This window comes from Balaenoptera musculus, chromosome 2 (genome assembly GCF_009873245.2).
Source record: "Balaenoptera musculus isolate JJ_BM4_2016_0621 chromosome 2, mBalMus1.pri.v3, whole genome shotgun sequence".
In the NCBI taxonomy this organism is placed as follows: Eukaryota; Metazoa; Chordata; class Mammalia; order Artiodactyla; family Balaenopteridae; genus Balaenoptera; species Balaenoptera musculus.
In genome coordinates, this window is record NC_045786.1 from 69,903,270 (window position 1) to 69,929,127 (window position 25,858).

Sequence of the window (25,858 nt, forward strand, 5' to 3'; positions counted from 1 at the left end):
CTCCTGTTCGTCCTCAAAGGCTCACCTCAAGTGCCATTTGTGCCCAAATGCTTTACCCTCCCTCATCTAAGTCATCTACTGACTTGTTCATATTTCTTTTTTTAACACTTATCACTTTACGTGATTTATTTATCAGACTTTGAGGCACCATGTGCAGGGTCTTGTGTGAGGATCTAGAATACAGTCTCTGAAGGGTGAGAACTGAGTGTTGCTCATCTTAGGTGTCTGATGTTTGCATATGAGGGGTATTAAATACCCAAATACTTTCCCTTACCTCTGGTGTCTTATTTTTCTGGTTAATCTTTTATACCTCTTTACAAAGGAGGTATAGTTATTCTAAATCAGAGATCTGATCATGTCACTACCCTACTCAGAAACCATTCATTTTAAGCTTTAAGATGGCATTGAGGACTTTCCTAGTGTGGACTCACCCTTAACTTTTCTAGTTTCTTTTGCTGCCCTAACCACTCCTTGCCCATCCCTACCCCTTCCTGATCTTCATGGTGCAACTTATGGTCCATCTACCCCAAGACCATCACCCATTCTCTGCCTAAACTGTCTGTTTTCTCATTTTTATTGTTTTGCTCATACAGTTTCTTCTCCCTGAGATGTCTTTTTCTCCCTTCTTCAACTGTTAAAATTCTGCTCATTTTTTCACACCCTGTGGGGAGGTGGTGGGGGAAAGAAAGAAAAGTACATCCTTTCTGAGACTCCTATGATTGCCTTCTCTCTTTTCTTGCTCACAGATCAGAATCCAGATTGATTACTAGGCTTACACTGATACCACCATCTCAATTCACTTTAAAAGTTGTAATCTATTTGAATTAAAGATCTGTTACTTTAAGCGTATACTTCAAAAATTAATTTAATTCCTTAACAGTGAAGTCATATTGTACTCTAAATGAGTAAGGGGTGAATTTCGGTGCCCCTACTTCCCTACCCCACAGTAATTCTTACTGCTAAAACTAGTGGGGGTGTCCAATTCGGAAAGACATCCCCCTCCCCAAACACATTTACAGTTTTAAACTTGACCATTTTCCTCTAAGCAGTAATAAGTTTTTAGGGTCAGCCCTTTGCTAAAATAGGTTTTAGGTCACAATAACAGTGCCAGGAAGGGCTTTCCTGAAAAATCTTTATGCAGCATCCTATGGCGTGGAAGAAGTCTGTGGCCAAGTTGGAGTTTTAATCTGCCTGGGAGCTGGCTGTTGCTACCTCATCTCGTCCTCTCCCGGTTGTTGGTATCCTTTTCACAATTTCATCAAATATATTTTTTAAAATGATTTTGGTGGGAACATTAATCAGAAACACAAATTAACTTTTAGAACTTAATGCAATTAATATATAGAGGAAAAAAATGGCTATTTTCTACTTTTGCTCCTTTTAAAAAAGAAGTTATTCATCTTATAACGTCTTAGGTGTTTGTCTGGCAACCTGTGAATCCTCTCTATTAATGTTTGCAGACAGAAGTTATTCCTAAATTAGTGTACTCTTCTCCACATAAAAGTACTGGGAAAACTGATAACAGTATTAAAAGTATAATGGTGTAATTTTAACTGTATTAAAAGTATAATGGCCATCTATTGTATAGAGCTTGTTAAAAATAACCAATATTACAAGCAGCCTTGTGTTCCCAAAATGCAGGGTTTGTTTTTTTTTTCATTATCAAAACAACCTATTTTATATGAAAATTAGAAACAGTCATCTTAATACCTTAATGTACATCTTTCTGTATCCTTTTCCATGTATATATATTCAGCTATGTACATATGTATATGTACGTTTATGTGTATATATAACCTTTACCTCCATGTATTATTTAAAAAGTAGTCATACTATACTTACTTATAACTTTTAATCAGTCAAGGTTTTGAGTGTCTGAGATGTGCAGAACATGGTCTTAAGCACCATGGGGCATTGATAGATCCATTAAATAAAATCGCTACTCTCAAGATATCTATAGTCCAGCTGACTAAGATAGGACAAATATATAAGAAGCAATGTGAAGTCCAGTGCAGTGGCTGAGCTATATGGTCTATACTAAGCACTCACAAGGAATTAAAATTAGCCTTCAAGGACCAATGGAGTTGAAGAGGTAAAGGTAGCTAAGTACCCAGCATGTAGTGTGGGCTCACTAACTGATGGTTGTTGCTCTTATACTCACCCCAAGTTCTGACTCTAAGTGTCTAGTGCAGAAGAATATTGATTCCATTTCTATAAGTAGAGAAGTTGAGAGGAAAAAGGGTTACAACTGCAGGAAGAACTTTGAGTTAAGTGTTGTCCGGGTGGAGAGCTGTTTCTGCACATAGGTGAAGATGTAGAGCTTGAGTTCTGGTGAAGAGTCAAAACAGCTTTGAGAATCATTTACTTAGAGACAGTAGATGAGTTTTCCAAAAGGAGTAGGCCAATAATTGGTTTTATTTCACACTGTCCTTTATGCCAACTAAAGTTGATACTAAATACCATGACAAAAAATAAAAAAGCCTTACTTGTCAGTGAGTTAGAAAAATGAGGGTTTGTGTTTTTTGTGCCAAGAGTTAAAATCTCTCTATCTTTGTAATTCTGGCATTTCTTCTTCTTGGGTTGCCTCATAGCTCAATAGTTGGGAAATATTAAATAACAAAATGTGTGTGTGACAGACAAAGAGATTTGTTTTCTTTTCTTTCTTTTTTTTTTTTAATATTTATTTATTTATTTGGCTGCGCCAGGTCTTAGTTGTGGCATGTGGGATCTTTGTTGCCACGTGTGGGCTCTTAGTTGTGGCATGCGGACTTCTTAGTTGAGGTATGCATGCAGGATCAAGTTCCCTGACCAGGGATGGAACCCTGGCCCCCTGCACTGGGAGCGTGGTGGAGTCTTAACTACTGGACCACCAGGGAAGTCCCCAAGATTTGTTTTCTTTAAAATAAAAGATTCTCATGTCTAACTTAAATTTTCAAATTCTCAAGCTGTTTTTGTTCTTGTCTTGCTGGGTCTCATTATCTCTGTTTGGCTTTTCACTTACAAATCATGTTTCATATATATGAACAGCGTTGGGAATGTGACCTTTCTCATGACCCTGTAAGCTAAGATTTTGCTTTGCATTTCCCAGAATAAATGTCACTAAAACATATACATTCTGCTTTTCCCCTAGGTAAAAATCTCTACACCAATGAATATGTAGCTATCAAACTGGTGAGTAGAATCTATATTTGTGGTAATTATGTTTTAGTGCTCTCACCCTTCACATAGCTTTTTACAGGAAATGATTGTAAGCATTCACAAAAATACTAATGTTATTTTTCCTTGCATATGGTCCCACAGTCATTTCCTTCAAACATATATAGTGTTACAGTGATGAATCACTGTATGCTGTAAAACACTATATAGTTAGAAGATGCTAACTATAGTGTTAGCAATAATAAATCAAAAAAAGTTAATAAAACATAACTGGAAGGAAAAAAAAAACCCCTAGTAACTGCTGTAAACTTTGTACCTTTCACAGTGCTATTTTTTTTTATCATTTTCTTATTCTTGAATATGACTGATCCATTTAAAAAATGTAAGGTATTTATTAATATACTTTCGAATGTGATCATCTAATCATTGCCTTAAAAAGCTGTCAAACGTGAAAAACACATTATGTGGTCAGATTTGAAGCAAAGAGTTCAATTGGTTTTGTCAGTGCTAATCTTATGAATAACTAACCTAGTCACTGAAAATAACATCCTGTTAAAAAAGAATAATTCTATTATTTTTAAGGATGAATAGTTTTAGAAGAAACAGTTCTTTATCTTATATTTAAGATTGATGAAAAACCATTTCTAGCCATATGAAATGCTCTATATAACTAGTTTCTATGAAACTGTATAAATATTGTCCTCCTAATAAATCCTAGTACATTTCCCAGGATCCGAAGGTAGTTTTGGGCTTTATTAGTTGGAAGGCAGAGGCGTTAATAGTTGAAGGAAGTATCTTGTGGTAATTGCTGTTCTTTTCTAATGAATTGCCCCTACCACATCCACACCTGCTCTGTGGCCGGTCCTTTCCTCTCATTAAGCTTGTCTCTGGAGGAGTTAGAGTTGTCCTGTGAAGAACTGACAGGCATCAGATTAGTTTCTCTACAAAGAGGTGGACAGGGAGCAGGTCTTAGAGCAGGTAGCTCCTTGGGAACCAAGTGTTTTGTTTGCTGACTTGGAACTTTTGTTGGAGAAATGGGAGCAGGAAGAGAGACAATGCATGTAACAATGCAGACCAAATATTTTTCTCAGCTTGAATATCAAAGCATTAACTGTATATTTTTATTTATGGGAATTTGATTATTCTGTGAAAGTGTTATCTAGTTCATCTCTTTTTTACTTTTTCTGTTTTATTGTTTTGGTAAGTTGGAATAATTTTGATTCTTTGGGACTAGTAATAGGGAGAAGCAGCCCCTAAAACACTTTAAAATGTTGCCTCAATACTGTGTATTTGTAATTGTCCCCTTATTTATCAAGACTTCTTCTGAGGCTTTCTGTTACGGGCAACTCATTCTATCTAGATTTCTCTTTCCAGGTTCATACTAGTCCACCTGTTTAGATAAGGTTGCATAACATTATTGACATGACTGACCATTGCATTTCACTTACATTTTATTAAAGTTTTATTCTTTGTATGGCCAAGAGTTAAAGGTAGATGGACTTCATGTCATCTAGTATGGTGTGCCTCAGTACCTCATTTCCCTTTCAAATAAACCTTAAATAAAGGCTTTTTAGAGGATAACAATCTTGTCTATGGGCCTCCTCTCTTGCTGTGGGGCTGTATTCTCTGTGGGAGATACGATGGCAGTGATTGAGCTCTTTTCACTGTAACAGCAAAATTTGCCTTCAGCATTACAGTCCTACAAGGACTACTGCTGTCAGTTTAGGATTTCAGGCAGGCATGTATGTTCCAGAATACCCATGATTCTGGCAAATAGCCAGCCCTCTATGGAAATGTAATCAGCATCTGGCACAGAAATACAAGGAAGCCCTTGCTGGTAGTGTTTCAGTTCTACTTTGTTTAGATCTTCATTGTGGGCTCTTGTTTCTTGGATTTCTAGGAACATTTTTTTAAAAATCAGATACAGTGTAAACAAACTAGTGTGATGAACCCCTCCTTTACCCCTATCATCCAGGTTTCTGGGGGTCTTTTTAACAGAGGTTTTCTAACAGTTGTTTAAAAAGTTTTCTCTCCATGCTGCTAATCCTACTGCCTTTTACAATCTTATAGATTGTTTGCAGTGTCCTTTATTCATAGTGCTTTCAGAAGAGCACTTGAAGCTCCAGTTGGTTGAGCAGTCTACGACTACGTGCTGAAGGGGTTGGCTGAAGGATGTAAGTCCTTCCATCTGTGATAAAAAGCCCCTCATGTCTGAATATATGTGATGTGTACACCCACCTTCAGCCCTATAACTCTAAAGAGATATTGCTTTTTTTAATCTGTTAACTTATTTACCCAAGATCAGATTGAATATTTCCTATTAATGTTTCCAGTATGAAGTTTGAAGGTATTAGGTTTGAAGAAGGACCTGTGTTTTTTAAAATTCATTGACCCTTGTGGTTTGTCAGAATTCAAGACTGTTTCTGCAGAAAGAACACTCCTCTTTCTAGTGTTTAGATCAAGCTCTGGTTCCATATCAATTTGTCATCACTGTCTCTTTTGGTTTCTTGTGAATTATTAATGATTTTGCTAAAAGACAGATTCTGAAATTGGCTGCTTTGATGGTGGTATATTAGAAGATCTAAAACCCGAATAGAGACTGTGTAGCTGAAGAGATAAATGAATAAGGAAGTGACTCTACAGTATAGTCTTAAATACATTTTTTTGGACTACAAGAATCTTGAGTAACTTGAAGGCCACCTCTGATGCTTGCTGATTTTGCAATCAGAGAAGGGTATGAGTTCTTTCATAGAGCTCCTTAGGGCTTTGAAGTATTCCAGCCTACCTGAATTGATTTAGGTAAAACCTTCCTAGAAGCAAAGGTGTAGACTAGATAACGTCAAGGAAAGTTCTGAATTCTGTGATTTATGGATTCTATATTTTAAGAAAAATGCAGAAAACTTCAAGTGGGCTCAGGAAGAGCCTTCAGGGGTGATCAAATAACTAAAAAATAGGACCAGTGAGGAAAGGTTAAAAAAATTGAAATTACTTTGCCTGAATAAAGGAAGTTTAAGAAATGACTGAATAGCTTTGTTATTTGAAGATAGCTGTTATAGTATTCACAGGTTATTCGGGAGCTGTTTTGTCTTTGTTATTGAGGATATAAGAGAAATAGGCTAAAGTTTCAGTAAGTGGAGATTGCAGTTACATATAAAGACCTTCTAAACCATGAAACTTGTTAAACACCAGCATGAATTAATAAGGGAAGCTGTGAGACTGTCCTTCCTTTGAGCCTATATTAAAAATAAGACAAGTAACCATTCAATGGGGAGAGGGCAGTTTTTTTCAACAAATGGTGTTGGGAAAACTGGAGATCCACATGCAGTGAAGTGAGACCCTTTACATCATACACAAAAATTAACTCAAAATGGGTCAAAGGCCTAAACATAAGAGCCAAAACTATAAATCTCTTAGAAGAAAACTTACAGGAAAAGCTTCATAACGTTAGATTTGGCAGTGATCTCTTGGATATAACACAAAAAAGCACAAGTAAGAAAAGATAGATAGGTTGGACTTTATCAAAAACTTCTGTGCATCAGAGGACTCTGAACAGAGTGAAAAGATAACCCATGGAATGGGAGAAAATATTTGAAAATCATATATCTGATAAGGAATTGATTCTCTAATTTACCATTTTAACCATTTTTAGTTGTACAGTTCAGTGGCATTAAGTACATTCACATGGGTGTGCACCCATCACTATCATCCATCTCTAGAACTTTTTTTCACCTTCCTCAACTAAAATTCTGTACTCATTAAACAGCAACAGCATTCCCCTCTCCCCCCAGCTCCTGGCAACCACCATTCAGCTTTCTGTCTATGAATTTGACTATTCTAGGTACCTAATATAAGTAGAAGCATGCAGTGTTTGTCCTTTTGGGTCTGGCTTATTTCACTTAACATACCATCGCCAAGGTTCATACATTTTGTAGCATGTGTCAGAATGTCCTTCCTTTTTATGGCTAAATAATATGCCATCACACATATGGAACAAAATGTAACCACATTTTATTTATCCATCCATTTGTTGATAGATACTTGGGTTGCCTCCACCTTTTGACTATTGCGAATTATATTGCAACAAACATGGGTCTACAAATACCATTTTGAGTCTGAGTTTTCAGTTCTTTTAGGTGTATATCCAGAAGTGGAATTGCTGGATCATGTGGTACTTCTATATTTAATTTTTTGAGAAATTGCTGTACTGTTTTCCACAGTAGCTGCACCATTTTACATTCCCACCAGCAGTGCACAAGGGTTCCAATTTCTCCACATCCTTACCAACACTTGCTATTTTCTGTGTTTTTGATATTAGCCATCCTAATGGATACACAGATGTATCTTTCAGGGTAATGTTTGATTTTCTTGTTAACTAGTTGCCTGATATACTGTCAATTCAGAATGATTAGCCAGCCAATTCTTGAAGTTTGGTATAGAGCAAAGTGTGGTAGTATGGCTGCTTTATCTTTGGGCTCTTTAGAAAACTCTATTTTTAAAAACTTGAACACTGTATTAACTAAAGTTACAAGTTACATATCTTAGTTGCATTTACAGTCTTTAATTCTCTAAAGTGTAAAAATAAATATACATAACACTGTTCCTACAGCTTTATTCATAATATTGAAAACTGAAAACAGTTCAAATGTCCAAAAGTTAAGGTTTGTGTGTATGTACACACACACACACACACACAATAATATATAGTTTTACTTACTGCTATGGAATGATGTCATCATCACATGTTGAATTTAAAGACATAGAACACCAAATATAGTATGCTCTCATTTATTTAAAATACGTTTTTGAGTCTATATTATATATAAATACATGTATAAATCAATATTTGGAAGAACATTCACCAAAATGTTAATAGTGCTTTTCTTTTAAATGATAGGATCTCAGGTTATTTTTACTTTCTTTCTAATTTTTGTGTGTATGAAATTTTTTTCCTGAGCATATATCATTTTTCTATAAATAATAAAACCATTTACTACCCAAAATTCATAATAAAACAAGAAGGAAATACTTGCTGGTATTTAATTAAAAGATTTGGCACCTGGTTTCCTAGGAGAATGTATTTCAGAAGAATACTTCATGGTGAGAGAGCTATCCTTGAGTGATGTCTCATACAGAGTATTTTTATTTAAATATCCATGGCAGGGATTGTATATAATTCAGCTTCATCTTCCCCTAGATGTGCTTTCAAAGAGAAATTGTGGTAAGAAAATGCTATTATATATGAATATCATCTCTAAAATATTAAGTGGTCTTAGCCCTGGTTTACTCTGAAAACCTAGGAATGAAAAAACTGTCTAAATCTGATCACAATTTCTCTTCTTGGGTTTCAGGAACCAATAAAATCACGTGCTCCACAGCTTCATTTAGAGTACAGGTTTTATAAACAGCTCGGCAGTGCAGGTAAGTCAATGTTTCCTCCATTTATTCAGCATATAGCTTAGCTGGAAGCCCTAACACATGTAAATTTTCTTGTCTACCCTTTTTGCCAGACCATGTATCTCCCCTACTTGCTGGATAGGTAAATACACATAGTCAACTAAAAAGCTACTTACTCTCTGGCATCTAGAAGGGCAGTTGAGTTGATTAGGGGTCTGTGCTACCATGCCTGCCCACAAACCAACCTGTGAACGCTTTCATCCACCTGAAATACACATGGTATGGTTTTTGCTTTTTGGTAGTTTATTCATTCTCTTTTCATTCCTTTGTGTATACAGAAAGAAAGGAGGAGGTGTTGGTAATTTTCAAGCTGTTTTTACCACATTGAGACTATATATCCATTTTAAAGACATACTACTAAAATATATCTTCTGAAATACGTTAACACTGTCACTTTATCTATTGTTCTCATTAATTTGGAAGACCTATCTATATGATTGTAATAACCTATGACCTCTGAGGATTTTTAAAAAATTAAGTTTATAATTTTTAAAAACATTCCTGTTTTTTGCCAAAAAGGTCAAATTTCTGAAATATCTTACTGGCTTACAGAGAAATATATTGACTGAACAAATGTTACCAACCCTAAGGAGGTTGAACCCATAGGATTCCTTTTGCAGAAGATGAAATCCTTCAGTGCTAGTTTAATTATTTGACATTAATAGACATTCCTCTGCTTTATGCTTCTTCAATGTGACAGTTTTTTGTGAATGACTGAAACATAGTTTCTATTTCAAGTACCATTATTGAAGGTACTGTTGAAGGAATTTGAGTTTCACTTCCTAAAATATATACAGTTATATAAGAGCCACTGGGTGTTATTCAAGTCATCTTATACCCTGACCATGGCAATAATCAGCCATAGTCAAAACCTAGGGAGGCCAGGATGAGCATTTGTCTTTCATTGAACCTAACATGAGTTCTTGCAGACAGCTCAAATGCGTTCATCTCAGCTGTTATATGCTGCCCCTCCACTGCTCACCTGCAAGTCTTCTTTTAAGCTACGTGTCTTCAATTCCTTCAGTTTTTTGCATTATGTGATTGACAGGTACTTCACTGTCATTGTTCCACCAGGAAGCATGAATGTACACACGCACACACTCCTGGTTTTGTGATGTTCCTCTTAAATGAGCCCCATAAAACAGCGCCAATAACTCTGGATTTGGAGACAGTGGGATTATTATCTTCCTTGATCTAGACACAATAGTTCTATTAATTTAGGTGAGCTATTTTAACAGCCATTTTACATAGTTGACTTTTATGCATTTATGGAGTTCTACTCAGTTGAAACCTTTATGTCTTTTTTACATAAGCTGCCATCAACCAAGGCTTTCTGAATTTTTCTGGTTATATAATTGATTTTGATCACCTGAACCTCCTAAGTGTCATCTTATTTTATCCCATTATTACTAAGTATTGGGATGCTTTTCAATCCTAATTCTGTTACTGATGGTTACATATTGACTGTTTTTTAATTATAACTGCATATCCCCCCTGCCCCTTCCCTAAGACTACTATAAGCTCCTTAAGAACAGGCTTGTGCCTTCTTCACCCTGGTGTCTCAAATGTATCTCAGGACCCTACATAGTTCTTTCACATAATAGGAAGCTGGGAAGAATTCTGGTGACAGAAGGAACTTAGGAAGATTTGATAAGCATGCGTTTTAGATTTTTGCCAAGTTATTAAGAAAAATATTCCCTGGGGATGGCTAAAAAAGGGAAATTATTTATTTATTTATTTACGATAGGTAAGAAGTGGATTTGTTTAGAGAGATACACATTCCATAGACAGAATGTGGTCCGTCTCAAAAGGCGAGAATGGCCCTGGGAGAAACACACTCCACAGAGTGTGGGCCGTCTCAGAAGGCGAGAGGCCAGGAAATTTATTCTGAAAGTAGATCAGTTGACAAAGTAGACAAGATTTCACCATGTCTCCCTATAAATGTGAGCATGAACACTAGAGCTTGTTCCTAAGTTACAGGCACAAGCATTTCTCTTCCTATTTTTCTAGAGTGAAGTTCCCAGCTGCAAATGTTACTCATCAGTAGTTAATGTATGAGCAGCTAGAGCACACATGCCCTTCTCTTCAGAACCAAGGTGATGTTGTGGCACTGTAAATAAACAACCTTTCACGCTAAAAGCACACAAACCAAAATTATCCAATCATTGGTTTTACTCACTGGTGCTTTGTCTGTCATTATTCAGCACAGGCTGAAGATTTGCAAGCTATTTGGGTATCATGACGAGGAATACTTAAAAAGAAAAAAAAGCCCATTGTGACTTAGGTTTGTTCAAGGAATTAATCAGTACTTACTAAATAAATGGATGAAATTTGGGGGGAGAAATGAGTGATTATGAATTTAAAGGACACTGGTATAGTTATTGTGACCAGAGCTTGAGACTTTAAATTCCTAAAATAAGAACTTCTGTGTTGGCTTGAGAATATGACCATTTTTTCCTTAAGTACAAAAGTCTTATTCATTACCTTGCTTTTTGACCCCTACGTTGCCCTGACTGTATGATCTGGAAATTCATACCAGTTCTCTACTCATGTGTAGATAGAACAAAAATGGTAGTACTGGCTGATTGTGAACATGGTTTAAGGTGGACCTCTTCCTGATTGTCCCTTCTTTTCCTTGTTTGATCTCTAACTTCTTCCCTTCTATACCGTCGTGTTCTACAGTGAACAGTCACAGTTCAAGCTTTCTTTGCTGATTGTAACTTTGCCATCAAGAATTTCAAGACCTGATTATTTACTATGAAGGTTATCTCTAAGATAATCAGGGAAGAAAGAGGAGGGCCTTGAGAGTCTTGAAACTGAGGACTTTGGTCTTCCTAAAAGCTACCATTTTTTTCCTTTTTCATTTATTGTAGAAACCAAATTATGAAATATTAAAGGATATTTTGAAAGGAGGTGGTGGTCCATGTTCTTATCACCCTAACTCAGCCACATTTTATTTGAATATTTCTCTTTTTCATATGCAGACATATTTCATAGTTAATCTCAGTTCACATGCAATTAATTGCATGTCTTCATTCACTGAACATTGTAACATTTGTCTTGATGCTGCATTAGATACATGTTTCTAATCATTGTATAATATCCTGTCAGCTTTGTAGACCGTAATTTAGGCATGCATTTTGTGCTGTCAGACTTTTAGCTTGTTTTTATTTGAAGAAAGCATTTCTCCTATTGATTTCTGATACCTGAGTGTATAACTCAAAACTTTTCTTTCATATGTTCTGCCATTTACTCCCCATATGATACGATGGTGATTTTCAAATGTTTAAAGATCTATTAAATGATAGATTAAGTTTATTCCAAAGGATTCCAGAACAAAAATTATAGAAAGAAATTTCAGTAAGATAAGTTTGACTTTGTATAACAATTAAAACAGTGTGAAAGTAATCTAAATGTCATCAATATGGATCTGGGTAAATAAATGGTGATATATTTATACCATGGAATTAACTATTAAAAAGAAAGTAGAGCCCTGTGTACTAACATGGAAAGATGCCCCAGTATATTTTTTAAGTAAAAGGTTTTGCAAAACAGTATAGCATGATTATATTTCTGTAATACAAGAAAAACGTATATAATACAGATATGTCCGCATGAGCACAGAAAATATCTGAATGGATATATTAAAAAGTTAATGATTATCTTTGAAGAGAATGATTAGAAATGGGAAGCAGTCTTTAGGTTTGCACTTTAATCCTTTCATGTTGGTTGTATTTTTTGCCCTGATCATGTATTATTATTGTATTGTTGTTGTTATTATAATAGCTAATTTTTTAAAAGACTGCAGCAGTGGATTTATGGTTTCTCTCTTACCTCTTCCATCACCAAGCAACCTGTTTCTGTCCCCATTTATCTGGAGCCATGTGTTAACAGTTTCAGGCATAAGGTCAACAAATGATGATAAAGTGGTGCAATATTGTGTTTCCTTTCTTTCCAAACACCTTCTTGTAGGAAGAAAAAAACCAAATTGTGAACTGGAATAAGCTGTCTTACACAATAGGATTTCCTGTCTCTTAGCAGGAGGGCAGTTTTCAGGCAGAAGTTAAACAGTTATGCATTCTGGATGTTATAAGGGAGATTTGTGCACTGGGTAGAAAGTTAGAATACGTGACTTTTTAAGACCTATTTGAACACTGAGATTGTATTAAAAACTTTAAAGACCATGTTACCATGCAAAAAACATCCTGGTGCAGATATTTATACTTGGGGCCTTACTCAGTCTCAGAAGACATAAACTTATTTTTCTAAGTTAATTACGTCGTAAATATAAGCCTGGCAAAGTGGACACCCAGTAGTCAGTGACTCCAAATGGGAACATTATCTACTATTTTCACATACTTGGATGTGTGCGGGTGGGGTAGATTTTTATTTGCAAATTATGGTTCAGTTATTGAGCCTGATATTGCTGGAGAATTTCCAAATTTATTACAAAGAAAAACAGTATTTTTAAAATGTGAACTCTGCAACTATATGTAATGACTATGAAAAATTATTATATTATTCTTTTCCTCACTGTTGGAACATCAAAGTTTTAGGTTTTCTCCGGTGACTAAACCAAATACATTATTCAGTTTTGTCTTATTTTTGCTTCATTTTCTCTTATATTGTTGTTTTGATTTTTCACAGTACAAAGGGCTTTGGCACTGAGCGCAATTATACTTTTCTTTTCAGATGTAACTTTGTATATAGGTTGTTCTGAGTACACAAGATTGGAAATAAGGGACTTAAAGATTGACTCTGGCTTCCCTGGGGCTGGCTTGCCCTCCTGGTAGCTTCAGTATTTGTTTGGTACAATGGGCCAGCTTCACAAGAAAGAACAGTATTTAATCATGGTAATTAAAGACTGTAAGCCTTGCATTCAGCAGATGAAAGCACCCAGTGAGTTATAACCATCTTTCTTATTTTCTTATCATTTTCTTCAGTGATCAATGTTGGGTTAATTGTATTATAGTCACCATGGGTAAGTCTCAAACTTATTTTCCTGTTATGGGAATGTTTTTAGGTTTCCCTATGCTCTGAGTGTCCTTTTACTTAGGAGAGTATATACATTGTCAGTTTTTAAATTTCCCAGCCAACAAATCTTTTATCCAGCACACCTCCCACTTTTGCTTATGTCCTAACACACAGGAACAGGACATGTGGATGACAGGTTTGGGGCAGAGATAGGCAAAACCAGTGGCCTCAACAGAGAGGAGGCCTAAACATAAGAGAGGGACAGTAGGAGCATGAAGGTTCATAGCTAGATAGGGACTGGTCACATAATAGGGGTCAGTATATGTTTGGTAATTAAGTAAAAGATGAATAAACCAGAACCAAGCACGCAGCTGAAGTGGCAGGAGAGAGAGGGAGGAAGGGAGAGGGAATGAGTCAGCAAGAGCAGGAGCAAATCAAAGAAGATGGGGGGAGGGGTGAGTAGGCAAATGGCAAGAAAATAGGATTCTAGAGACAGAAGTGAGAGTGCAAGTGATAAAGTCTGGTGGAGGCCTCTGACTTAGCCAGAAGGAGCAATAAAGTTGCCTTCTGTTACTGTTCTCCGAGTTAGCTGTTTCTTAGGAACAGTGGTTTTGAACAATAGCTTTGACATTTTTAGTAAAAGTAGTAGGCTAGGTTATGGTAAATTCCCATCACTTCACTTGGCATTTGGAAAGGCCTAATTTATAATATAAACAGATAGTACAATGACCTCTTGGCTTCTGGAGCCTTCTTAATTGTATTGAGAGATCCTAAAGGTAGTAGAGGAACTCATCGTGCTCTGGTTAAACATTTAATTCCACTTCCACCCAGCAACCTGCCTGGGAAAAATTCTCAGGGGCTCTGGGAATAAATATCATATCATAGACAATCTAAGCCTGAGCTGCCATGTCCTGGCTTTTCAGCAGCTATTCTAATCTGCTAATGACTATTCCGCTTTGGCTTTCTTGTAAAGGAGATGGTAATCCTCAAATTAAAGACAGCAAAAGGGAATTCCCTGGCGGTCCAGTGGTTAGGACTCCACACTTCCACTACAGGAGGTACGGGTTATATCCCTGGTCAGGGAACTCCCGCAAGCCTCATGGCAAGGCCAATAAATAAATAAATAAAATCTTAAAAATTAAAAAGACAATAAGATACTTAATGAAATTTCACAGTGTAACAAAGCCCAGGCAAAATCTCATTGGAAAGAGAAAGCAAGTGAACTTAAGTGCCCACTAGGTACTTTATATGGTTATTTCATTTTTCCCATTTTGAGCACAGCGAAGTTTAGTAACTTACTTTACCCAGGGTCACACAATAGGAAAACCTGAGCTAGGAATGTGTTTGTCCCATGTTTTCGTACAGATTTCTGTCTTATGTGTATACCGAGCAGAGGCCAGATGCCTGGCACCTTCTACCCATTATCCCTTGCCTAATTGTAATAGAATAGTGGAAGATAGTTGTAAAAGTGTTAATTGCTGCAAAGCCCCAGAACTTTCCCCCAGTGAAACAGTAGGATTTCCTGTTTCATATGGTGCCCCCAAATTTCATGCCTTTGTTACCTCCAAAATCTTTTATGGCCTTGGGTGATCTACGTTTTGAAACATTTCTTTCCAAAGTAAATTAATCATTTTGGTTGAATACTTGTGCCATGTGTGCAACTGAGGAGCTCAGAGCTACCCCACCCAAGCCATTTTCACCCACTGAAACCTTTATGCTATGAATTAAGAAAGTATTCATATTCCGTAATAACCTATATGGGAAAAGAATCTGAAAAAGAAAGAATACATGTACATGTATAACTGAATCACTCTGCTGTACACCTGAAACTAACACAACATTGTAAATCAACTATACACCAATAAAATTTTTAAAAGAAGTATTCATACTCTGCAATTTTGAAGTTTCTGGGAAGGAATGGTTTTATATGTCATGAAAAAAGATAGGAGGTACAGGTTGGTACCAGAAAAAGAGCTTTGAATCTAGGCAACTGTTAAATTAACAGGAACATGGTTCTACTTCAACAGAGAAATAAAGCATAAATCTGAAGAAAATCATGAGAAAGTGTGATATTGGCAAAACTGTCCTATAGTGTTGTGGACTTCCTTAGGAGTACATTATAAATAGGCTGGGCAAACACAGGAAGCAGTACAGAGGAAAATAAAAAATAAGAACATGTGAAGAGATGCTGGAAAGATGGGGATTTTACTGAAAATAGAAGTGATTCATACAACAAGAGTAGTTACAAACAACATGGGTCAGCTTAGATGTTCAATAGTTAGGAGTGCTTTAAGGAATTGAGAAGAAACGTTTTCGTCTCCAGTTGGGCAGAAAGTTTTCGTAACAAGAGAAGAAAGGATGAAATAGTGAACTTGGTAAAAGAAAGTGAAATCTGGATTCTTTCTTGCCATATATAAGTTTTTCAGAAGTCTCTCTGCCAGAGATATTACAGAGAGAGGAGACATATACCACTAAATTCAGGGAAAACCAATCTTAATTAGTTTAAATGGGCAGTCTTGAAATTACATTTTGAGAGCTAGAGATTTAGACACTTGCCATCTCTAATTATAGGCAGTGTGCATAAGTGGAGACAGCCAAGAATGGGAGCAAGGAGAAAAGTTTAGCCCAAATTTTCCCACTGTTTTTCTGTGACTTACTGTTAACCTTGTGCCCCTGCTATGCCTCAGTTTCCTTATTCATGTAACGGGAAACTTCCTCTTTTTTATTGAGTTTGCAGACCTTCTAGGGATGAATGAGGTAATGTCTGTAAAGGCCTTGAATCCTTAAGGAAAAAGTGCTATATAAACACAAGGCAGTATTGTTTTACATTGAAACCAAAGATCTAACTTTCCTGTAGAAATGGAAATATCCTATTTACATTTCTTATAGCTTTGAAAAATATCAGAATGAAGAGATAACAGTTTCATTTTTGAAGAATTTTTGATGGATTCTCAAACAATAGTGACTTAATATTTCCCAGTCCTTTCTCTGACTTAATAGAGCAGAATTCTGCTGTGGTGAACCCATCACATCTGTGATCTTGAGGGAGATGTTTGTTTCTTTCAGAGGAGCTGAATGTGGTCGTGTTGAAATACAGTTATGAGCTTGCTTGGTGAGAATGACCACTTTTGCTTCTACAACTCCACAGCCTTTCGTGCCAGTTTAGAGGCGACACTTGGCCACAGCCATCTTGTACTACCTGGAAAAGAACCCCAGAAAAAAAAAATCCAATTGTCATACCTATTTTTGTTTTGTAAAATGGAACTGAAACCACTATGCAAGGACCAGGCCAAAGGATTCATTAGTATTTGGTCCTTATCATAACTGGATTCATCTCTGAATTCTCAAAGGAAGTGGTCTTACTAGTGATGAACTACTGAAACATCACAAGTAAGGTTTATTACAGTGGTCTGTGGGAATGTTAGTGAATGTCATTGCCCCCCAAAATGAAAGATACAGATGGTTGGGCTGCCTCCTGCCTCCAGTGTAGAAGGTGAGATTTCTTAGGAAGCCAGACAGTGTAAAGGAACAGATAGTAAATATTTTAGGCTTGGTGGGCCACTTGTCTCTGTTGTAACTATTCAACTTGTGTTATCTATATTCAGCTCTTGTTGTCCTTGTAGCACAAATATAGCCATAAACAGTTTGTAAACAAATGAGCTATATTCCAATAAAGGTTTATTCATGGACACTGAAATTTGAATTTCATGTAATTTTCACTTATGAAGTATTCTTCAAATTTTTTTCAAATATTTAAAAATGTAGAAACAATTCTTAGTTCTCTAATCATGCAAAAGTAGGTGGGCCAGATTTGACCTAAAGACTATATAGTTTGCTGGTCTCTGCTCTAACATGGCAGCGACCGAAACTCCTTATTCTTTTTTTTTTTTTTTTTAATTTAATTAATTAATTTATTTATTCTTGGCTGCGCTGGATCTTCGTTGCTGCGGGCGGGCTTTTGCAAGCGGGGGCTACTCTTCGCTGCGGCGCACGGGCCCCTCACTGCCGTGGCCTCTCCTGTTGCGGAGCACGGGCTCCAGGCGCGTTGGCCTCTGTAGTAGTGGCGCATGGGCCTAGCTGCTCCGCGGCACGTGGGATCCTCCCGGACCAGGGCTCGAACCCGTGTCCCCTGCATTGGCAGGCGGACTCCCAACCACTGCGCCACCAGGGAAGCCCTCCTTATTCTTTTTTATCACTTAGCTCAGTTTGCATAACATAAGAATTACCTCGAGACTTCCCTGGTGGTCCAGGGGTTAAGACTCCGTGCTTCCAATGCAAGGGACACGGTTCAGTCCCTGGTGGGGGAACTATCCTGCATGCTGAGTGGTGCAGCCAAAAAAAAAAAAGAATTACCGCAAGGAATACTTCCTTATTCCTTATATATATTCCACCCTTTTCTAAAAAATAAATTTATTTATTTATTTATGGCTGCATTGGGTCTTCGTTGCTGCGCACGGGCTTTCTCTAGTTGCGGCGAACGGGGGCTACTCTCGTTGTGGTGCAGGGCTTCTCTTGTTGTGGAGCACGGGCTCTAAGCGCATGGGCTCAGTAGTTGTGGCTCGTGGGCTCTAGAGCGCAGGCTCAGTAGTTGTGGTGCACGGGCTTAGTTGCTCTGCAGCATGTGGGATCTTCCCGAACCAGGACTTGAACCCATGCCCCTGCATTGGCAAGCAGATTCTTAACCACTGAGCCACCAGGAAAGTCCACATTCTACCCTTGAGGCGCTGTAATGAGAGAACTTACAGAGAGAGAGCCATATCCCTCATTCTGTGGACTTTTCACAGTGTAATATGCTGCTGGATTGTGAGCACTTTTTTTTCCATTTATTTTATTGAAGTATAGTTGGTTTACAATGTGTGTTAATTTCTGCTGTACAGCAAAGTGATTCAGTTATACATTCTTTTTCATATTCTTTTCTATTATGGTTTATTACAGGATATTGAATATAATTCCTTGTGCTATACAGTAGGACCTTGTTGTTTATTCTATATATTATAGTTTACATCTGCTAATCCCAAACTCCCAATCCATCCCTCCCTTACCCTCCTCCCCCTAGGCAACCACAAGTATGTTCTCTATGTCTGTGAGTCTGTTTCTGTTCATAGATAAATTAATTTGTGTCATATTTTAGCTTCCACATATAATTGATATCATATGGTGTTTGTCTTTCTCTTTCTGACTTACTTCGCATAGTATGATCATCTCTAGGTCCATTCATGTTGCCACAAATGGCATTATTTCATTCTTTTTTATGGCAGAGTAGTATTCCATTGTATATATGCACCACATCTTCTTTATCCATTCATCTGTTGATGGACATTTAGGTTGTTTCCATGTCTTGGCTATTGTAAATAGTGCTGCAGTGAACATTAGGGTGCATATATCTTTTCGAATTATAGATTTCTACAGATATATGCCCAGGAGTGGGATTGCTGGATCATATGGCAACTCTATTTTTAGATTTTTTGAGGAACCTCCATACTGTCTTCCATAGTGGCTGCACCAATTTACATTCCCACCAACAATGTAGGAGGGTTCCCTGGGTTGTGAGCTTTTTAAGGGTGAGAAGCATCTTTTATTCATTATAGTATTATTTGCATATCACTTAATCCAAAGAAGAGACTCAACAAATGTCAAATTGATGAAATCTCAGTATATAAACTCTTCCAGCAGGATTTCACTGGCAGTGAGATCACCAAGTTAAGTGGCAGCTTCTTTCTTTTATGTGTACACTCTCCTCTTCAAGATCTCAGCGTCTTCTTTATTTGCTTATGCTAGCAATTCTTGATTAACTGTATTAAGGAAGCAGAATAGAGATACTAATAAATAATTCAAGATATTAGAACGAAGTCCTCCAAATTTTTTCTACAGGGATTTGGTGTACAGTCAGAGACATGTATATTCACTATTACCTACAAACTTAGAGCATCCAAGAACTGCCTGGCAAAAGTTCTGGAATTTAAGCCCTTTGAAGGTAGGAATTATGTGTGGTTCTCATGAATATAATGGCTGTAGTAGTGCACATCTTCATACATAAATGGCCCATCAGCAGGTAGAAAATTATCTGGACACAATCACATTGAAACAGTTGTCATAATTTGTCAACTTTTTGCTTGGCTCTACTCTCAACAGTTATAGTTCAGAAAAGATAGGACTCTAGATCTCTTACTATGCTACCTAAAAAAGAGAGTAACTTTTTAAAAAAATATATTTATTTGGCTGTGCTGGGTCTTAGTTGCAGCATGTGGAATCTTCATTGCAGCATGCGTGTGGGATCTAGTTCCCTGACCAGGATCGAACCCAGGCCCCCTGCATTGGGAGCACGGAGTCTTAACCACTGGACCACCAGGGAAGTCCCAAAAGAGAGTAACTTTAAAGAAGGAATTTACAACTGTGTGCAGCTTGCCCAAAGGAAAATTTTTTTTCACTTAAAAAATTATTTTGTTAAGTTATAGAGAAAATTAATATCATTGAAGGTTTAGAAAAATATATAATAGAAAGATTTAATCTCTCTACTCAAAACTACTATTCTCATGTGTACTTCCTTAGTCTTTTTTTTTTTTTTTTTTTTTTTTTGGCTGTGTTGGGTCTTCATTGCTGTGCGTGAGCTTTCTCTAGTTGTGGCGAGCGGGGGCTACTCTTTGTTGCAGTGCACGGGCTTCTCATTGTGGTGGCTTCACTTGTTGCAGAGCATGGGCTCTAGGTATGTGGGCTTCAGTAGTCATGGCACGTGGGCTTAGTAGTTGTGGCTCGCGGGCTCAAGAGCGCTGGCTCAGTAGTTGTGGCACACGGGCTTAGTTGCTCCGCGGCATATGGGATCTTCTGGGACCAGGGCTCGAACCCATGTCCCCTGAATTGGCAGGAGGATTCTTAACCACTGCACCACCAGGGAAGTCCCCCTTAGTCTTTTTATGTATATATTTTCATTAAAAAATTTTCTGATTTAAATATAAGGTGGGGGTCTGTTTATCAAATGGGAAGGTGTAAGTTTCACACAATGCTGAGGTTCTTTTAGCTTTATTATCCAATATGGATTTGAGAGATGAGATGCTAAAGGGATAGAATGAGTTAAATGTCAAGTTGGATATTATGATTGGAAAACAGTTGAAATATTGAAGATACTGAAAACATTTCTAGGCAGATAATAAAAAATGTTAGAGAATAAGTTGCTGGGGCCCATCTATGTTTGTCATGTCTCCTGTATTGAGGCACCATCAACTATAGGAGCTTCGTAGCCTAATTTGAGTATAGAAGCTTTGTTCAAAATCCTAAGATAATTCTCAGAACACCGTATTTCAGTTCAGTTAGCTGCTGGGATAACCTAATAATCAGTCAATAACTAGACCACCACCAGCTGTCACAGATCATACCTCACACCTATATACTAGTTTATAGGTATCTTATTTAAAATTCTAGGATTTCGGGACTTCCCTGGGGCTCAGTGGTTAAGAATCCACCTGCCAATGCAGGGGACACAGGTTCAATCCCTGGTCCGGGAAGATCCCACATGCCGTGGAGCAACTAAGCCCGTGCTCCACATCTACTGAGCCTGCACTCTAGAGCCCACAAGCCACAACTACTGAGCCCGCGAGCCACAACTGCTAAATACCGCGAGCCTAGAGCCCATGCTCCGCAACAAGAGAAGCCACCGCAATGAGAAGGCCCCGCACCGCAATGAAGAGTAGCCCCCCGCTCACCGCAACTAGAGAAAGCCCGCATGCAGCAACGAAGATCCAACGCAGCCAATAAATAAATAAATAAATAAAATGCTAGGATTTCAAGGGTGACAGTTTTTCTAAGGAAACCAACTGTTAAACACAGTGTAGTCACATTTGAGGTCAGGAGCTAAAGTTAGCACACAGGTGAAAATCACACATAATCAGAGTCAGCCTTGAAAAATCTCTCAAATTGCCCATGGCGTATAGAGTGTAGTCTAACTGGATCTGTGTATATGATCATACTCAGTAAATATGCATGGTATGGATGTTTAGTATATACAGTGCTGCAGAATTTATGTAATAAGGTATGCATCTTCAAAATATGGTAGTTTTTTTAATTTCTTAAACTTTTTTTTGGCCAAGCATATATCATTAAATTTAAGTAAGTGGATTTGATGCTTACGCCATTCCATGTCTCACTCTTCCTTCTTGTTGCTAATTTTTATGAAAGACTTGACCTAGTACTATGTTAGCTGTTTGCCTCTCTGTTTTCTATCTGTAAGCTCCCTAAGGAGAGAGTCTGTGTCTTACTTATCTTTTTTTTTTTCTTCTCTCCCTAAAGCATCTAGTGTAGTGTCTTGCACATAGTGTTTAGGAAGTGATGGTTAAAGAAGAGGAAGAGGGACAGTTATGTGTGTGTATTGGTAAACACCATTTGATTACAAATAACAGAATCTATTCCAATTAGCTATGATTCTAAAGGAGAATTTACTGAAAAATCATAGGGACATATCATGGAACCAAGGAAGGAAATATACAGGTCTCACTAGGGATTGGAACAAAGCACTTAGAAAGCCTCTAGGAACCAAAACAACTGCCCTTTGTCCCTGGCTTTCTGTCTAACTCTTCTGGACTCTGACACTGTATTTGACCCTCCTTCTGCTTAGGGTCATAAAATTTATGCCTTGGCTTCTGTTAGCCCTCTTCATTTGCTATGTGTTACCAGCCTTCTCTGCTTCTCCTTAACATTTGGTGGAAGAAAGCCTTTTATGCAGCCCTTCTCCATTTAAGCACCAGCAGAGATTGACTGGAGTCCTGTATCTCAGTTGCAAGCTCCAGGACTTCCCTGGTGGTCCAGTGGTTAAGACTCCACGCTTCCAATGCAGAGGGCACAGATTTGATCCGTGGTCGGGGAACTAAGATCCCGCATGCCGCACGTCGTGGCCAAAAAAAATGCAAGTTCCTAGGAAGGAGACCGGCTGACTTAGCTTGGAACAGCCTTCCAGTTCTGGTCCCAGTGCCGTGATGAGGGTGCGCAGGATCACATGGACTCCACCGCTCAGCACAGAGCACGTTCTCTAAGAATGTGGCTTAAGAACTGGGAGAAGACAGTTGACAGTGTGACAAGAAAATGGTGGACTCACAGACCATACTTTTCTTTCTCTTCATGTAACCGTTGCTAGAAAACAAAACATTTTGCCTTAAGACAGTTCAGCATCTTGAGATTCTCAAAGTGGGGACTAGAGCCTGAAAACAACCACCGTGTGATGTCCTGGCAAAGGGCAGTGCGTACTCCCAGAAAAAGAGCTCCCTCTTTCATTGCTGATTGTGCCTGTGTTTATTGTACTTATCATACACTTGTTGGAAAAGAATAATCTTAAGAGAAAAATCTGCTTTGGGCCTGTGTTAAGAGAGACAGAGCTTCTCATACTTAGAAGGGTCTGGAATGATGAATTTAAAGCCATTTCTGCCAAACTTTCACCCTTTGAAGGACCTGCTCCTTTCAGCATGAGTGGCATATTTGAAATAAATAAACATCAGGGCAACAGCAGAAACCTCATATTAAAAACAAACATAAAAGTTAAAGTCCTGTCCACTGGGTAAAGGATGAGGAGTATATTTGGATATACTTTGCAGAAGGAGCAGCACCAGGGTCACTGTTGTTCCTCTCAGGGGGAAGAACCTAAATATGAAAGTGTGCTTGAGTCGGTGAGTCAGTAACAAGAGCCCGTGACGGGTATATGAAAACCACTTCCGTCTTGAAACAGACTCACAGACATAGAGAATAGACTTGTGGCTGCCAAGGGGGAGGGGATGTGGGGGAGGGATGGATTGGGAGTTTGGGATTAGAAGATGCAAACTAGTTTATATAGGATGGATAAACACAAGGTCGTACTGTATAGCACAGGGAACTATTTTCAATATCCTATGATAAACCATAACAGAAAAGAATATAAAAAGAATGTATGTATATGTATAACTGAATCACTTTGCTGTACAGCCAAAATTAACACAACATTGTAAATCAACTATATTTCAATCTTAAAAAAAATCTCTGGGGGACTTCTCTGGTGGCGCAGTGGTTAAGAATCTGCCTGCCAATGCAGGGGACACGGGTTCGAGCCCTGCTCCGGGAAGATCCCACATGCCGCGGAGCAACTAAGCCCGTGCGCCACAACTACTGAAGCCTGCGCGCCTAGAGCCCGTGCTCCGCAACAAGAGAAGCCACTGCAATGAGAAGCCCACGCACTGCAACGAAGAGTAGCCCCCGCTCGCCACAACTAGAGAAAGCTCACGCACAGCAACGAAGACCCAACGCAGCCAAATAAATTTAAAAAAACAAAAAACAAAAAAACTCTGTCTTACAGTATATGGAGCAAACTTCAGACAAGGGAAAGTGTGTTGTGCTTTTCATCTTTTCCTCTTAAAGAGTGTGTGTGCATGTGTGTACATTTCCAAATCTACCTACCTTGTCCAGAAAACATTTTAAAAGGACATTTAAATGCTTCTATTGATGTTACAGCATAAATCCAATCTGTAGCAAAAATTTTGTGAAGCAAAAATAGAAAGGATTGTTTCATTTACTGGGCTTGGAAAGGCATAATTGTCATACTCCGTACTAGTTTGCTGGTCTTTGATGGAGCTAATTTAGTCGTGATAGCACTATGAATTCCTTTCCGTTCTTCCAAGGACAAAACTTCATGACTTTTAACCTTTATTAGCTAGCTACAGTAGTTAACCATAAATAGGAACAGATATTTCTGAAGCCCAACACTCAGTACACTTCTGGACTAGGATAAATTCTATGGTTGTGTGTCCTTTGTGTTATTTTCCATAGTTTCGAGCATTGGGACATTTCTCATGTTACAGCTAACAATGTACTGTACAGTATCGTGAAATATAAGCATAAAAGTTCATATGTAATGCTGTGAGAGACTTGCTTATCTGTTAGAGCCAAACCCGTGTGGCCCTTCTCTGCTCCTTAAAACTCTCAAACAGCTCTAAGTCACATGAGGCATAGAGAGTAATTACCTTTAATTATATACATAAAATTTATTCCTATCTCCTGCAAAAAAAAAAAAAAAAAGCACCACTTCTATTTTAGATACTTGGCTGGTGAAGACTTGTTGGGCCAGTAATTCCATTAATTGCAAATAGGGAGTCGTGAGTTTATTATAGAAATTGTGTGGCCTGCATGCACCTCACAGTTACACAAAGTACTGACGCCTTTTCAGTGCATTGTTTCGCAAAGTACAGAACTGCTAGAGATATTTGCTCAGTGTGAAGGCAGAATTTGTTATTTGGATTTTGACTTCTTTTAAGGATCTTCATGAAAAATAGAAGGCAGAGTTCCAAAAATAGACCCAAGTAACTTATATGTCTGTGGCCTGGGCTGGAGTGTGGTGATTAGTTCCAGAAAACTATTACAGTGCTTATGCAGGCAAAGGTTTAGAAAAGGTCAAGCACCAAAGCCTGTCAGAGGAAGCTTGCTTATAAGTTTGCACAGACCCTAAAGTTTCTGATATCATTTTCTCCCTTTAATTCTTGATCATACTTTACTTTTCTGTCTTTACTCACATCTCTCTTACTATGTACCTGCATGTTTCTCTTCCTTCTATGTCTTCAAAGCCATTCTTCAGACATTAAGAATAGCTTAGTGGCTGCCCTTAGAGAATGCCTTTTGAAGGAGGGCAGCCGCAGAAGTCTCAGTGACCATCATAGGACTGACCACAGCCCTCAGTCACTCCCCCTCCTTAACTCATAGTTTGTCAAGGTTAATCATTAAGAGAGAAGGTAGCATTTAGCATCCCCAAAGCTATGGAGTACTATGGAATGAAAGAGATGAGTCGTTGAAGTGAATTATTCCTATGCGTTATGAGAAGGTGAAAGCCTGTATCTACTGTCTTGTATTAAAACTCAGTGAATTCCTTTCCAGTGTCTCTCAGTGTCATTGTGAGAGAGAATATTTTCCTTAAGTTCCAGTAACAGACTACATGAAGATAGATAATGCCTCACATCTGTTATCAAAATGATAATCCAGTTGCTAGCTAAGCCCTTTTGTATTTGTAGAATATAATGTATCTATATGCATACTTAAGACAAAAACCAACAAAAAGATCAAGTTTTAACATTTGTGACCAATATTTTCATCTTTCAACGACTTCTAAGTAAGTGCTTTATATTCCACCCACTTAAAAGAAGAGTTTGTCAGCTCTGTACACCTCTGCGCTCTTTTGTGCTTTCAACAGTCTGACACACTTTTAACTTTTCTCTCCATTTTCCTCTTTCTTTATGCTTCATATTGCTTTAATTCATCTTTTCTTACCAACCTGTAG

The 25,858-nt window shown here is 37.9% G+C and overlaps 1 protein-coding gene across 6 annotated transcripts in view; it reads left to right on the forward strand.

Annotated features, from left to right (window-relative positions):
- The window catches only part of CSNK1G1 (casein kinase 1 gamma 1), a 200,067-nt gene that overhangs the window by 116,312 nt on the left and 57,897 nt on the right, over positions 1-25,858 (forward strand). For all 6 annotated transcript variants that reach the window (XR_005018588.1, XR_005018587.1, XM_036841605.1 and 3 more), the window contains 2 exons: positions 3,131-3,171; positions 8,505-8,574. Coding sequence is in view for 4 of the 6 variants with exons in the window: in XM_036841605.1 (XP_036697500.1) it covers positions 3,131-3,171; positions 8,505-8,574 (111 nt within the window). In the remaining 2 variants the exon portion in view is untranslated. The remainder of the gene's footprint in view (positions 1-3,130; positions 3,172-8,504; positions 8,575-25,858) is intronic.